The sequence below is a fragment of the Babylonia areolata genome, chromosome 18 (genome assembly GCF_041734735.1).
Source record: "Babylonia areolata isolate BAREFJ2019XMU chromosome 18, ASM4173473v1, whole genome shotgun sequence".
NCBI lineage: Eukaryota > Metazoa > Mollusca > Gastropoda > Neogastropoda > Buccinidae > Babylonia > Babylonia areolata.
This window is the reverse complement of record NC_134893.1, coordinates 14,793,129-14,808,718: the sequence shown is the minus strand read 5'-3', so window position 1 is coordinate 14,808,718 and position 15,590 is coordinate 14,793,129. Positions and strand designations below refer to the sequence as shown.

At 42.2% G+C, this 15,590-nt stretch overlaps 1 protein-coding gene across 1 annotated transcript in view; it reads left to right on the top strand.

The window, feature by feature from the left end:
* The window catches only part of LOC143292005 (polycystin-1-like), a 90,202-nt gene extending 74,821 nt beyond the window's left edge, over positions 1-15,381 (top strand). Inside the window, exons 35-43 of the mRNA XM_076602161.1 lie at positions 1,167-1,314; positions 2,097-2,222; positions 3,405-3,496; positions 4,493-4,578; positions 4,901-5,191; positions 9,715-9,849; positions 10,353-10,670; positions 11,740-11,943; positions 14,565-15,381. Coding sequence (XP_076458276.1) covers positions 1,167-1,314; positions 2,097-2,222; positions 3,405-3,496; positions 4,493-4,578; positions 4,901-5,191; positions 9,715-9,849; positions 10,353-10,670; positions 11,740-11,943; positions 14,565-15,167 — 2,003 coding nt within the window. The 3' untranslated portion in view covers positions 15,168-15,381. The remainder of the gene's footprint in view (positions 1-1,166; positions 1,315-2,096; positions 2,223-3,404; positions 3,497-4,492; positions 4,579-4,900; positions 5,192-9,714; positions 9,850-10,352; positions 10,671-11,739; positions 11,944-14,564) is intronic.
* Positions 15,382-15,590: the final 209 nt, after the last annotated feature.

Sequence of the window (15,590 nt, the reverse complement as noted above, 5' to 3'; positions counted from 1 at the left end):
TATCAGTGTTATAGTTCTATAATTGACCATCTACGTATCTTTCACTTTACTGTATTTTATTGGAATTCTTTTTTTTTTCTATGTAGATATTCTGTAGGCTCTCAAGGCATTGTCAGTGCATTGGGTTTACGTGAAGATCAGGCATCTGATTTTTTTTCTTCTTCTTCTTTTTCAGCAGATGTGGTGTAGCGTATATTGATCAGTCCACACTCATTGACACCTCCTTGACATGAAATGAAACTGTCACCTCAGCTGACAAAAAGCACCATCGATTGACTTATCCAAGAATCAGCCAAACAGTTCATCAAAATTCTTAACCATTTTTATCAGAAGTTATGAGGAGTAAAATCTTTGGCAAACTGGGCATAAATCTAGACCAAATTATACATTGCTATTATAATGAAACAAAGAAGGGACTATTAAAGAAAAGCTTCATGGTTTGTTTTGTCCCTACACTATTGCTACTATTACTAAGACAATACAAGAAGAATATATTGCAAGACAAGAAGGTTGTGTTAGAAGACGAGAATGTATCATAAGAGAAGAGAAGAAGAATATGAATTAATTCGATCTGGGAGCCAAATGTGCTGTTTTGATCAGATCGAGACCAATCTTTAGCATAACAAGTATGCAAAGTGTGCAAGTTCTTTGTTGTTTTTTATTCTAATAATGGCAAGCTGAGAAGAAGCTGTTGAGATTCTGGTAAACTGACAAATTTTGCTCCAAGATCACATTGAGCAATTGTTTTGTTTTGTTATATTAATAATGTTTTTATTCAAGATGTCATTGTAAGGAGAGAAATTAAAAGAGTTAAGCAATTCAAATGAAGGAAAAAGGTACATTTTATATCTTAATTTACAGATGATAAAGGCATACATGAACAATAAATAGATGAATAAAAGTGCATTTTGTGGGTATGATATATATCTTGATTTACAGATGATAAAAGACATGCATGAACAATAAAGATGGAATAAAAGTGCATTTTGCAGTGTTTGTATGTGCATGTGCATGTGTATTGATGTGTGGATATAATATATGTGTGTGTATGCACATGTTTACATATATGAATGTGTGTGTGTGTGTGTGTGTGTGTGTGTGTGTGTGTGTATTTTGATGTGTGTGTGTGTGTGTGTATGCATGTCTGTGTGTGTGTGTGTGTTCAGTGGACTGCCTGACGACCAAGGTGCAAGAGACACGATCGTGTGTGGGTCGACTGGAGTTCACTGAGGACACAGCGACCTACAGCCCTGGCTGGCTGTCCACCGGCACTAACGCCTCCTGGGTTCACTCCTCTGCCGATCACCTCGACACGTGAGTTTTTTCACCACCTTCCCCTCACCGGCTTCTGCCTGCCAAAAGAACCAGATGCAAGTCTTGTGTTTGCTGTCGAATCATTCTGCATCTTTTTTTTTTCACATCTTTTTGAAACAGCTGTTAAAAAAGATATGAAGAAAAACAAACCCTTTTCACTGTCCTCGCATATCAAATGGTAGAATTGCTGTTCTGTTTCGTTTTTCTTCCTTTCTCTGTTCTCCTTCTGGTAGTTTGTGTCCCCCTCTGTGTGTGTGTGTGTGTGTGTGTGTGTGTGTGTGTGTGTGTGTGTGTGTGCATCTGTGTGCGTGCATCTGTGTGTGTGTATCTGTGTTTTATTGTAAGTGCAATATGCTTCAAAATAGTGCAAGTACAAGAAAAGCATACAGTTGTTTTTATTTTTGTTGTTGTCATCATTGTTGTTATATCATTGTCATTATTATCAAAGCCCTCAGGGCTCAAATCAGGTGTAATAATGTACTCAGAATTTACCATGACTATTGTCATTTTATGGGTGTTTCTATTTTGGCATGTTTATGTTTGCTCTGTGTGTGTGGTGATGGTATATGTGTGTGAGTGGATAGGGATGGTGTGTGTGGGGGGGAGGATGCGGGGGGGGGTATATATATATATATTATATATATATGTGTGTGTGTGTGTGTGTGTGCATGTGTCTCTCTGTGTGTATATATGTATATGTACATATATATATATATATATATGTGTGTGTGTGTGTGTGCGTGCGTGATGGCGTTGATGTGGTTCATGTTGTCTGTGTGCAGGATGTCAAAGTTTGGCCAGGACATGCTGTACAGTGGAGGGGGGTACGTCCAGGAGCTGGGGACCTCCTACAACCTCACCCTGCACCTTCTGCAGCAGCTGGACAATGACAAATGGCTGGACCGCAGGTCTGTGCATGGTGTGGTCCCATCTTGACCCCGTACCTCAGCGGACGCAATAGCCGAGTGGTTAAAGCGTTGGACTTTAAAAATGAGGGTCCTGGGTTCGAATCTCGGTAACAGCGTCTGGTGGGTAAAGGGTGGAGATTTTCCCGATCTTCCCAGGTTAACGTATGTGCAGACCTGCTTGTGCCTGAATCCTCTTCGTATGTATATACAAGCAGAAGATCAAATACTCACATTAAAGATCCTGTAATCTATGTCAGCATTTGGTGGGTTATGGAAACAAGAACATACCCAGCATGCACACCCCCGAAAATGGAGCATTGCTGCCTACATGGCAGGGTAAAAATGGTCATACACGTAAAAGCCCAATCATGTACATACAAGTTTCAGTCCACGAACGAAGAAGAAGACCCATACCTCACTCTTATTGACCAAAATAATGTTGATACAATGAAGTGGTGAAGCATCCGTCTAGGAAATGAGAGAATCTGAGCACACAGGATCGAATCCCACATCACAGCCAGTATTTCTCTCCCTCATCCTAGACCTTAAGTACTGGTCTGGATTCTAGTCATTCAGATGCGATAAGAAACTTAGGTCTTGTGTGTAACATGCACTTAGTGCATGTAGAATAACCCTACACCGACATTAGGGTTGTTCTTACAAAATTCTGTTTAAAAAAAAAAAAAATCCTCTTTCATAGGAAAATATGCTTGTAGTCAGAAAAAGAAAAGAAAAGGTGCACTGTACCAATGTGGTCTCCCTGAAGAGAGCAGTCCTGAATTTTCACACAGAGAAATCTTTTGTAACAAAGAGTAATACAATAAAATACAGTATTATACAGTGCAATGCTGTGCATCACAATGCAACACACAACTGATTCTGTGGCTTTTCTCTTGCTTTGTACACATGAAAGGGCAGACAGCTGATGATAGAGTTTTCTCACCTTTCTCTCATTGGGTAATCTGACAAGTCAAAGGATGTCAGTGAACCTGAACTCCAAGAACTGACAGAGAACATATGTTGAATTTCCTGTTGAATGACGATAGTTGTCCACATTGATAGATAGGAAGGAAATCTTTTAGAGCAAACTTATATGCCTTTATAAAAACTTTATGCAGAGGTGAGTTTACGCATAAATATGTGTTCGTGCCTGGTGAGTGTTACCGCACATGTGTGTTGCAGATCTCGAGCATTGTTTCTGGAGTGGACATCATACAGTGCTGGAGAAGACTTGTTCCTGGCAGTGACACTGTTGCTGGAATTCCCTATCTCAGGTAGCGTGTGTGTGTGTGTGTGTGCTTGTGTGTGTGTGTGCGTGTGTGTGCGTGTGTGTGTGTGTGTGTGTGTGCATGTGTGCGCGCACACACTTGAAAATGTGCATGTGTATGTTTCACACGGCCACATATTCACCTAACATTAACGATGAAGGTGAACAACGACGGAGGACATAAGCAAACAGATGATGCAACAAAGAAAGTTCTGATGATGACGGTCATGGCTGGGCATCGATCGACCCATCAGCGCTCACCTTCTTGTTCATCACTTTTATGTGTGCCTCATCAATGCTGGGAGGTGCCTTGGCAGAACTGGTTAGGTGTTGGACTTGTGATCCAGTGTTCACCTGGGTTTGAGGCTCACTTCAGCATGCTGTTGTGTCCTTTGAAAAGGAACTTGACTCTGGTTTTCCTCACTCCATGTAGGTGTTTTTGGCTACCTGACTTTGGTTAGGGGAGGTTAAAACGGTGGAAGGAAAGGATTGGGCCTGACCTTTGTATGCGAGCCCTAGACAAAGTGAATAGAAATTCATTGCCCCAGTGGTGGTGAAAGTGTATGGGACCTTTTGAGCAGAATTCTGTTTAATGTCCCCTCACACATACTGGTGGAATCTCAAAGATGAATATTTAAAATGAACATTTAAGTACAATTAAGAAATATTACTTAATGGACTTCATAAAAGAGGAGTCATTAATTCAGCAAGAGAAACAACTGATAATGAATGTGAAAAGCCAAAAACCATCAACATTCCCAGTGACTTGTGCTGACACACCTTTTGTGCAGATAAGGCTTCATCAAAGCACAGTCAGAAATTATATGGAACTTAAAAATTTTTTTTTGTAATATACTGTGCATTTTGTATTATTAAAATCTTTTTCTTTTCTTTTTTTAAATTTGGAGAATGTGCCTCATAATTGGAAGTGCGTTGCAGTCAGTAAAACCGGGTGACCTGAGGTAAGTGACGGGATGCTGCAATGTTGTGTGTGCTGTTCCAGGTGGTGTGCTGGCCAGTCACAACATCCAGACACAGCGCCTCTACATCTTCAACCCTGACCGTGTGGAGCCGCTCTATGTGTGCCAGGTGAGGAGGGCTTGTGTTGTGTGTGTGTGTGTGTGTGTTGCGTTGTGGTGTGTGTGTTGTGGTGTGTGTGTGTGTGTTGCGTTGTGGTGTGTGTGTGTGTGTGAATGTATGTGTGTTTACATAGAGGTTATCATCTATATTTTCAGCTCTTCTCTTTCTTTTTGGAGTTTAACAAAAATCAGTCTGCCAACAACAAAATCAGTTTCTGCCAAGTTTCTTCTAATTCTTCACCTGGTAGTGAAATGAACAATCACAATGATCAAGAAAAGCAAGATTGTCAATCCACTGACATTTTCTGCTGGTCATTTCTCCCCCCTTCCAGGTATTGATGCTGCTGCCGGCCATCTACCTGCTGATCCACACCATCCTAACCCTCAAGGAGCAGAGGTCACAGTTCGTCCGCAGCCCCGGGAACTGGCTGGAGCTGGCTATCGCTCTCCTGTGTCTGGCCAGCGTGGGTCTGTACGTGGGCTGCGTCGTCACAGCCACGGACACACTGGATAGGTTCAGTAGTGGCAGCTCTGCATCGTTCACCAACTTTGAGCACGCCGTTCACCTGCATGCCGTGTTGCGTGTGTTGCATGCCTGCCTGCTGTTTCTGTTGTTCCTCAAGGTAGAGAGAGTGAGACGTGTTTGTGTTTGTGTACAGAGTGTTGTGTGGACGTGTGTGTGTGTGCCCACTTGTGTGTTTGTGTGTGTGTGTGTGTGTGTGTGTGCCTGCTTGTGTGTGGATGTGTGAGGGTGTGTGTGTGTGTATGTTTGTATCTGCTTGTGTGTGTGTGTGTGTGTGTGTGTGTGTGTGTGTGTGTGCCTGCTTTTGTGTGTGTGTGCCTGCCTGTGTGTGTGGAGGGGATGGGTGTGTGTGTGTGGGGGGGGGGGGTGCCTGCTTGTGTGTTGTGTGTGTGTATGCTTGTTGTGTGTGTGTGTGTATGTATGTGTGGGTGATTGTGTGTGTGTGCTTGCTTGTGTGTGTGTGTGCGCATGCGCGTGTACTTGCTTGTGAGTGTGAGTGAGTGAGTGAGTGTGTGTGTGTGTGTGTGTGTGTGTGTGTGTGTGTGCCTGCTTGTGTGTGTGTCTGTGTCTGTGTGCTCCAGGTTGTTATGTTTCTCTGTCCCTAAACAGTCTGTGTGTACAGCGTGTCTTGTCATCGTTTTGTTTGTGTGAGTATTCAGCTATTGTTTTATTTTTAACATTCTGTGTGGATTGTGTTGTTATTGTCTTTTTGTCCTAACAATATGTGTGGATTGTTTTGTCGTTGTCATGTACTGTGTGGAATGTCGACCAGTAATCATAATTTTGTTCTAATATTTTGTATTAGGTGTTGAAGAGCTGTCTCACACAATACACATCTTTTTTTGTCATTAGCTTCTGTTGTCAAAGAATGAATGAGTTATTGGTTCACTTTTGTTTTGTCACATGTATTGATTAATTAGATTTTTTTTTGTCAATGATATTTTTGTCATTGTTGTAATTTGTGTGCTACTTACATAGACAAAAATAATTAGCCTGACCATACAATGGTAATTCATGATGGAGAGAAACATGATGATGATGCATGCACTGGTTATTGCGCAGTACTTGTCAGCCCTGACATGTGCTTCCATATGTGGGCTTCTTCTTTTGCAGGCAGATCTAGTGCTGATAGAAGCACTGAATTAACACAAACACACTATGAAAATCAAATTATTATCCTGCAAGCTGTCACTCAAAAGGAGTTAAAGGAAACTGAATCTTGAATCTTGAATCTTGAATCTTCAAAATTGAACCTGTTCATGGTGTTTACATTAACATGATGTGCAATAAATGAATATAAATACACAAACATTTACCTCAAGTAGCAAACCACAAATCTTAGATCTTATACAATTAGTTATCTCTGTTTGACAAATGTGGTATGTTTACTGCCCATTTAGGTAATGCCACTTAATTGATTCAGCATTGCTGGGTCCAAGTTTTGACACACAAACAAAGTTGGGTTCAAGGTGGGGAAAAAAGCATTCTAACTTACCTTCTCAAACTTTGCTATCAGATGAATACTGCAACAGTGATGTAAAAATATAACTCATCCATTGTAAAACTGATTTATATACTACAGATTCAAATTCTACATAGTTCTGCTGAGTTTTTAGTTTGTTTTTCTCTTTATTGTTGAACATTTTCAGCCAGAAGCAGAAAGACTTGTGAATATTTGCAGTGGAGTGATACCTTTTTCTTACTTTGGAGCTCCTTAGAGGTATTTTTTAGGGATATACATTATGAGAAAACACAAGAATAGCAGCTGAAAGTAATTTCTCGAACAAAAACTATCTGACTTGAGAAAAGGAAACTCAGTAAGCACTCTCTGTCTTTCATATTGCTTTATTACTGTTGTGACTGCTCTAACTGTGGGTTGTCATAATCTTCACACAGTAATCTCCAGTTTCCTTTTCCACCCATTTCTGCTTGACTTTGGCTAATGGTCTGGGTGATAGTCTTTAAGATGCAGCATGCACTTATTGTATGGAAAATAACCAACAGTAATAAAAGAGTACCCCTGGCAAATTGCGGTAGAAAAATGTATTTGTATGAAACAAATGTATGCTTACAGATGGAAAATATTGGCTGGTGTCAGATTATTGCAATGCGCTATTTGTGAGGATAGTTGTTCAAATTTTACTCACAAGCAAACCCACTCTGACCTGAGAGTAATATAATAGAAAACATCACAGCACAATACTGCTAAGCAATTCAGTACAGTACATGTTTGCATGTGTTGAATGTTCCACTCTGTTGAAAGCTTGCTGACATAGGCACAAGATGTGCCCAAAACATTTATTTTGTGTACATGTATTCACATTAAATGTTGTCTCTTTCACTTGATAGTGCTAACAAATAAGTGGTTGTCAGCAGATCACATGTTACAAAAAATCAATCACACCTTTCATCAATTTCTTCCAGTTACTGAAACGTTTTATCAATTCAATTTCTTGTAATCACTGACAGATGTTTCATCACTTTTATTGCAGTCTGAGATGTTTCATCACCTTTATTCAATCTGAAATGTTTCATCTATTCAATTTCTTTGAATCGTATGTTTCATCGCTTTCTTCCAATCACTGACAGACATTTCATCACTCTTCCAATCACTGACAGATGTTTCATTAATTTTTCCCATTTACTGACAGATGTTTTTTCATCACTCCGCCAGTTACTGACATGTTTTTTCATCACTCCGCCAGTTACTGACAGATGTTTTTTCATCACTCCGCCAGTTACTGACATGTTTTTTCATCACTCCGCCAGTTACTGACAGATGTTTCATAAATTTCTTCTGATCACTGACAGATGTTTTTTCATCACTCTTCCAGTTACTGACATGTTTTTTTCATCACTCTTCCAGTTACTGACAGGTGCTTTTTCATCACTCCACCAATTACTGACAGATGTTTTTTCATCACTTTTCCAGTTACTGACAGATGTTTTTTCATCACTCCACCAATTACTGACAGATGTTTTTTCATCACTCCACCATTTACTGACAGATGTTTTTTCATCACTCTACCATTTACTGACAGATGATTTTTCATCACTCCACCAGCTGCTGACAGATGTTTTTTCATCACTCCTCCAATTACTGACATGATTTTTCATCACTCCACCAGTTACTGACAGATGCTTTTTCATCACTCCACCAGTTACTGACAGATGCTTTTTCATCACTCCACCAGTTACTGACAGATGCTTTTTCATCACTCCACCAGCTGCTGACAGATGTTTTTTCATCACTCCACCAGCTACTGACATGTTTTTTCATCACTCCTCCAATTACTGACAGATGTTTTTTCATCACTCCACCATTTACTGACAGATGTTTTTTCATCACTCCACCATTTACTGACAGATGTTTTTTCATCACTCCTCCAATTACTGACATGTTTTTTCATCACTCCTCCAATTACTGACAGATGTTTTTTCATCACTCCACCAGCTGCTGACAGATGTTTTTTCATCACTCCTCCAATTACTGACATGTTTTTTCATCACTCCTCCAATTACTGACAGATGTTTTTTCATCACTCCACCAGTTACTGACAGATGTTTTTTCATCACTCCTCCAATTACTGACAGATGTTTTTTCATCACTCCTCCAATTACTGACAGATGTTTTTTCATCACTCCTCCAATTACTGACAGATGTTTTTTCATCACTCCTCCAATTACTGACAGATGGGTTTTTTTATCACTCCTCCAATTACTGACAGATGTTTCATAAATTTCTTCTGATCACTGACAGATGTTTCGTCAGTTTATTTCAATCACTGACAGTTGTTTCATCAATTTCATCCAGTCAGTAATACACTCTCTCACAAAGCACCTATCAGACCTTTTGTCAATTTCTTCCTGTCATTGACAGATGTTTCATCAATCCATTTCAGTCACAGACAGGTGTTTCATCAGTTCCATCCAGTCACTGACAGCTGTTTCATCAAAACTTTCTTCCAATCACAGACACTTCCACATGGACAAAGGGTCCATCACTTTATTCCAGTCACTGACAGGTGTTCATTAGTTTCATCCAAGTGCTGACATATGTTTCATCACTTTCTTCATATCACTGACAGATGTTTCATCATTTTTTCCCAATTACTGGCAGCTATATCATCACATGTGGAGTGGTGGCCTAGAGGTAACGCGTCCGCCTAGGAAGCGAGAGAATCTGAGCGCGCTGGTTCGAATCACGGCACAGCCCCCGAAATTTTCTCCCCCTCCACTAGACCTTGAGTGGTGGTCTGGACGCTAGTCATTCGGATGAGACGATAAACCGAGGTACCGTGTGCAGCATGCACTTAGCGCACGTAAAAGAACCCACGGCAACAAAAGGGTTGTTCCTGACAAAATTCTGTAGAAAAATCCACTTCGATAGGAAAAACAAATAAAACTGCACACAGGAAAAAATACAAAAAAAATGGGTGGTGCTGTAGTATGGCGACGCGCTGTCCCTGGGGAGAGCAGCCCGAATTTCACACAGAGAAATCTGTTGTGATAAAAAGAAATACAAATACAAATACAAATACAAGTACTTTCTTCCAAATCACTGACACACACTCTTACAGAGACAGAGGGTCATGCATAGGAGGTGTGTGTTGTGTACGCCAGATTGCGGGCCAGGTTCGGTTCATCCGGCGGCTGAGTGTGTACCCCCGCACCCTGGCCGCTGCCAGCAGCCGACTGTTCGGAGCCACCTTCATCTTCTTCCTCCTGCTGCTCACCTACACCCAGCTTGGATATCTGGTCAGTTACCTGCGGGGATGGATGCTGGGATGGGGTAGAGGTGCAGGACTCTTCCAGTTGTAAACAGTTTCCCCAATGAGAGAAATCTGTGCTGGAAATTTTCCTCTGTCTTAATACTGTCACTGTCTTGCTTCTGTCTTTTGCTGTTGTTGTATTTTTGTGTGTGTGTTTGTTTTTTTTTAGACTTTTAATATCAGTCATAAATAGTATCCACATTTGAAAATGTGTGTTGGGAATTTCCTCTTTTTTGTTCCTCACTTTGTTTCTGTCTTATTCATTTTTTTGTTGTTGTTTTTTTTCTTTGTCATTTTCTTTCTTTTTTTCTTTTTTCCTTTTTTTTAATAATTAATTAATTAATTTTTTTTTTTTTTTTTTAGTTTTCTTTCTGTCGCCACTACCTAGAGTTGGGTTTTTTTTTGTTGTTGTTGGGTTTTTTTGTTGTTGTTTTTGTTGTCTTTTTGTCTTGTGCGTTGTTCACAGCCCAGACTTTGCTAATGTTGCAGTTCTACGGGAGTGCACTGCACGGGTACCGAAGTTTCCAGAACGCCTTAATGAGCATGTTTGGCGTGATGAAAGGCAGCGTGCACCTGACCTCAGAGCTGGAGCACCAGCAGGTCTTCACCCACTTCTTCTTCTACTCCTTCTACGCCTTCGTGTATGGCCTGTTCGTGGCGCTGGTCATTGCCATACTGCAGGATGCCTACAAGATGACGTGCTCACAGATGTTCTTCAAGTCGTCGCTGGAGCCCCAGGACTATGAGATGATCGAGTTCATTCTGAAGAGGTTCAAGCTGTGGGCCGGCATCACCAAACCCAAACCGGTCAGTGTCACTCCGCTGTGGTGTTTTGCGTTGTGTTGTGTTGTCGTGTTGTGTTTACTTTTTGATGCATGCACATTTCTCTGTGTGAAATTGGGACTGCTCTCCCTTCATCACAATGCAGAACCACACTTACACTTTTCAGATTGACATGCTTTCTCCCTGTCCTCTGCTTCTTTTTTTCTATTTTAAATACTTGTGATATCAACCAGTGCAATAGCGAAATGGTTAAAACATTTGACTTTCAATGTGAGGAGCCTGGGTTTCATCCTGGTAACAGTGCATGGTAGAATAAGGATGGGGACCCTCTGATGCCTTAGTCCCCCTCACGTGTTTGCATGTGCAAAAGATCAGATACGCTTGTCAAAGACCCTGTGTTTGGTGGTTATGAAAACCCCAAAGTAGCCAATATGCACATCCCAAAATGGAGTGATGCTGTCTATACGATGGGGCTAAAAACAGCCATGCATGTAAAAGAACATTCACTGATACAAATGAACATGCAAAGCACTTTGAGCTCTTATTTATATGCTGAAGAAGTGTTCATTATTGCTCTTCCTCTTCTTCTTTTTCTTCTCAGTATTATTATTATTATTATTGTTTTTATTATCATTATCAGTATTGTTGTTTTTATTTTATTTTTAAATCATTATTATTCTTATCGTTATCTAACGAACCTGGCATAGGCTCTCAAGGCTTGATCAGCACGTTGGGTTTATGTGAAGATCAGACATGATTCTGCTTATGCTTATCTGCCTTTTTTTTTCCTTTTTTTTCAGCAGATGTAGTGTAGTATATAAGGATCAGTTTGCACACTTTGAAACTGAAACTAATATGATATTGAGTTTGATGATAATGATTATTATTGTCATCATCATTATTGTCATTATCATTATATCGTTAATATTAACCGACAATTGTTAATATTAACTAAAACAATATGAAAGAAGAGAAAATTTAAAAAGTAAAAATGATGATGATAATAATGACAATTTGCAGACATCCCCCTGAAGCTGCGCGCTGCACCGATTCATGTCGCGCTGTGTGTTGTTGTTGCTCGGTGTGTGCACAGGCGTTCCGACGCGTGCAGTTTGAGGGCCAGCCCTCCCTGCCCAGCCGGGGTAGTAGCTCTGCAGCCTCCTCCCGGCGCTCCTCGAGCCAGAACTCCATGGAGGGCAGCACCCCAACCCCCGACCTCATCACCTCCGCCGGCAGCGGGGACGCCCTGGACAGACTCCTGCCGGCCTGGGAAAAGATGCTGTCTCTGCTCGGCACGGTGCGTCGCCAGTGTCCTGCGTGTGGTTGTGGAGCTGTGGTGCTGTTGCTGTGTTGTGCGTGGTGCTGTAACTGTGCTGTTGCTGTGTTGTGTTATGTTGTGCGTGGTGCTGTAACTGTGCTGTTGCTGTGTTGTGTTGTGCTGTGCGTGGTGCTGTAACTGTGCTGTTGCTGTGTTGTTGCTGTGTTGTGTTGTGCTGTGCTGTTTTGTGACTGTATTGTGCTGTTACTGTGCTGTGTTCTTCTGTCCTGGGCTGTGTTGTGCTGTGCTTTTCTTTGCTCTGTTGTGCTGTGCTGTACTGGGCTGTGTTGTGCTGTACTGGGCTGTACTGTGTTGTGCCATGCTGTGCTGTACTGTGATATGCTGTACTGTGTTGTGCCATGTTGTGCTGTACTGTGTTGTGCTGTGTTGTACTGTGTTATGGTGTACAGTATAATGCTGTACTGTGTTGTGCTGTACTGTACTGTGTTATGGTGTACAGCATAATGCTGTACTGTGTTGTGCTGTACTGTACTGTGTTATGGTGTACAGTATAATGCTGTACTGTGTTGTGCTGTACTGTACTGTGTTATGGTGTACAGTATAATGCTGTACTGTGTTGTGCTGTACTGCACTGCACTGTGCTGTGCTGTATTTTGCTGTACTGTGTTGTGTTGTGCTGTACTGTACTGTACTGTACTGTACTGTGTGTTGCTGTGCTGTGCTGTGCTGTGCTGTACTGTACTGTATTTGGCTGTACTATGCTGTGCTATGCTATACTGTACTGTACTACACTGTACCTCACAAAACAAAATGAAACTGATCTCAACACACTTCCATCGATGAAGTGACAGACACATCACACATCTTGCAAGTCTTAGATAATTATAACTGAATTACAAACTCCCAACACTTTGCATGTATCCAGAATGCTCTCTCCTCAATCATGCAAGTGGGCATGTCAGAATTTAACCCCTAGGCTGCCTATATGACGAGATAACTCGTCATGGCAAGCATGTACGCTTCGCTGCCACAATGACGAGATAACTCGTCATCGAAATATTCTGACTTTTCCCTGCTTTGCATTCAGTTCATTGACAAAAATGCTGGTAGCTTTAGCTTCGGGAATCTTTCTGGATTCTATTCATAGCTAGAAACCCCATCTACGTCATGAGGCAGTCCTTTATTTGAACGTTTTGGTTGGGTTGCTGTCCCAGTGTTTGCCTGGCTCCTCTCCTCGCTCACTTAACAAAATGTCGGACTGATGCTGTGCTCAAGACATGCGATCGTAGCGAACTAAATCAACCAAGATTACTTTCTTTCGCTGATGCTCAGAAAGAATTGAAGCGTAAACTCAAAGAAGACAGTGATGAACATTTATAGGATGATTTGATAGAAAATAAAGGGAGCAATCAAGAGAGTGGCCAAGATATGACTATCAGTGAGTGATGCTGGCTGTGCAAACCTTAGCAGATGACAGAAAGTGACTGAATTATTAGCAGGGCAGTGTGAGCGATTTTCTAGGCACTCAGCCAACGCGGTCTGATGAGAACTGGATAAAGTGACCGTGTGAGAGGGGTGAAGAGGAGGGGGGTGGAGACTGAGGGGTATGGCCTCTCATCCACATTATCACTTGGAGAAGTCACAATGCATTGTATATCTATCTCTTTTTATTTTATTTTATTTTTTTTATTGTGGTTGTTCTAGTATGATTTTGTGTATGCAGATATCCATTTGTCCAGAAAATATGATATTTTAGTGCAAATTACCTGACTAATGTAGTAATGAACAAGTTGAAAATGTGACAAAAAAACAAAACACTGATTTCAAAACAACAGCATGTCACTAAAAATATATAAAATGGGAAAACATCATGTGTTTTGTGTTCTTTATTCATTTACTTTTCAGAAAATATATACTTTTATGGGTCTTTCTCCAATAACAAAGAGCACAGAAATTTTTGAAAATTTATACCCGTTTTTTGCGAAAAAAAACCCTGGCAAATAGATTTCACTTAAATCTTATTTTCCTGGCAGCAAAAGGGTTAATAAGGTAGCAAGCACAAGTCTGCCAACTCCCTGCTCCCCATTATATCACCTCTGACTGGTGATGTGCTTTGTTCCTAGGCGGAGTTTGTCACCTCTGACAGGTGATGTGCTTTGTTCCCAGGTGGAGTTTGTCACCATTGACAGGTGATGTGCTTTGTTCCTAGGTGGAGTTTGTCACCTCTGACAGGTGATGTGTTTTGTTCCCAGGTGGAGTTTGTCACCATTGACAGGTGATGTGCTTTGTTCCTAGGTGGAGTTTGTCACCTCTGACAGGTGATGTGTTTTGTTTCCAGGTGGAGTTTGTCACCTCTGACAGGTGATGTGCTTTGTTCACAGGTGGAGTTTGTCACCATTGACAGGTGATGTGCTTTGTTCCCAGGTGGAGTTTGTCACCATTGACAGGTGATGTGCTTTGTTCCCAGGTGGAGTTTGTCACCATTGACAGGTGATGTGCTTTGTTCCCAGGTGGAGTTTGTCACCTCTGACAGGTGATGTGCTTTGTTCCCAGGTGAGGTTTGTCACCATTGACAGGTGATGTGCTTTGTTCCCAGGTGAAGTTTGTCACCATTGACAGGTGATGTGCTTTGTTCCCAGGTGGAGGGCCTGGACAAAGAGGAGCAGCGGCAGGTTGGGCGCGTTCAGATCGCCTGCAACCGCATGTCCAGTAAGCAGGGCAGGAAGGCCGGGGCCAAGAAGGACCCTCAGGGCAAGCCCCCCGTCAACCCCAAGAGCAAGCTGTCCCGCTTCCGCCTCAACTTCCAGAACAGCCACAAGGACCAGAGCTCGGAGGTGGGGGGGGCACGTCAGGTGTTCACCCCCCCTCCCACCTCCAGCCGGGATGTGGAGGGGCCCAGCAACATCATGATGCGCACCTTCAGCGACCAGGGTGCCCGGTCCTTCGGCCTGCCAGAACGCCCTGCCAGTGAGAGTCAGAAGGTCCGCCCCTCCGCCCCGGGGTCACAGGCGGGAGTCAAAGACACGTTCCCGGGGAGTGCCTCCCAGCGAAGTCAGCCGAGCGGCAGCAATGCCAGGACTCGAGCAGGTGTGAGTGCCGGCTCCTCTGCTGGTCAGAAAGGGGCTGTGTCGTCGGCCTCCACCTCTGGGACAGTGCGGAGAGGACCTGGCATCCCTGCCAAAGGGTCTGCCTCTCAATCCGCCGCTGCTGACAACAGTAAGAAGAAAGCCTGGGAGGGGTGACTCTGACGTGTCAGTCAACTAACCCCGTCACCAACAGACATGGCTTGCTCATTCCACAACCACAGTGTACAGACCTTTGGTGGAGAGAAACCAGGCACTTGTTTTCTTGATCACAAGGACATGTGATATAAAAACACAACGAAATGAACAGGAAGTCTGTCTGTGTGCGTGTGTGTGTGTGTGTGTGTGTGTGTGTGCACTGTGTGTGTGTGTGTGTGTGTGCCTCTTCATGTTTATGTTGAGTGTATGTGTTCAGGAATTTAAAACAGTATTTAAAGTGTTTACTAAATATGCACAGTGAGTTTCTGACCTTTTTAATGTTTATTGGGGTGATGTTGTTCAGTAAGTTGGGTTTGAAGTGCAGTGACTTCTAAAAGTGTATAACTTCTGGCCAAGGATTTCCAACATGTGAAATGATTTACT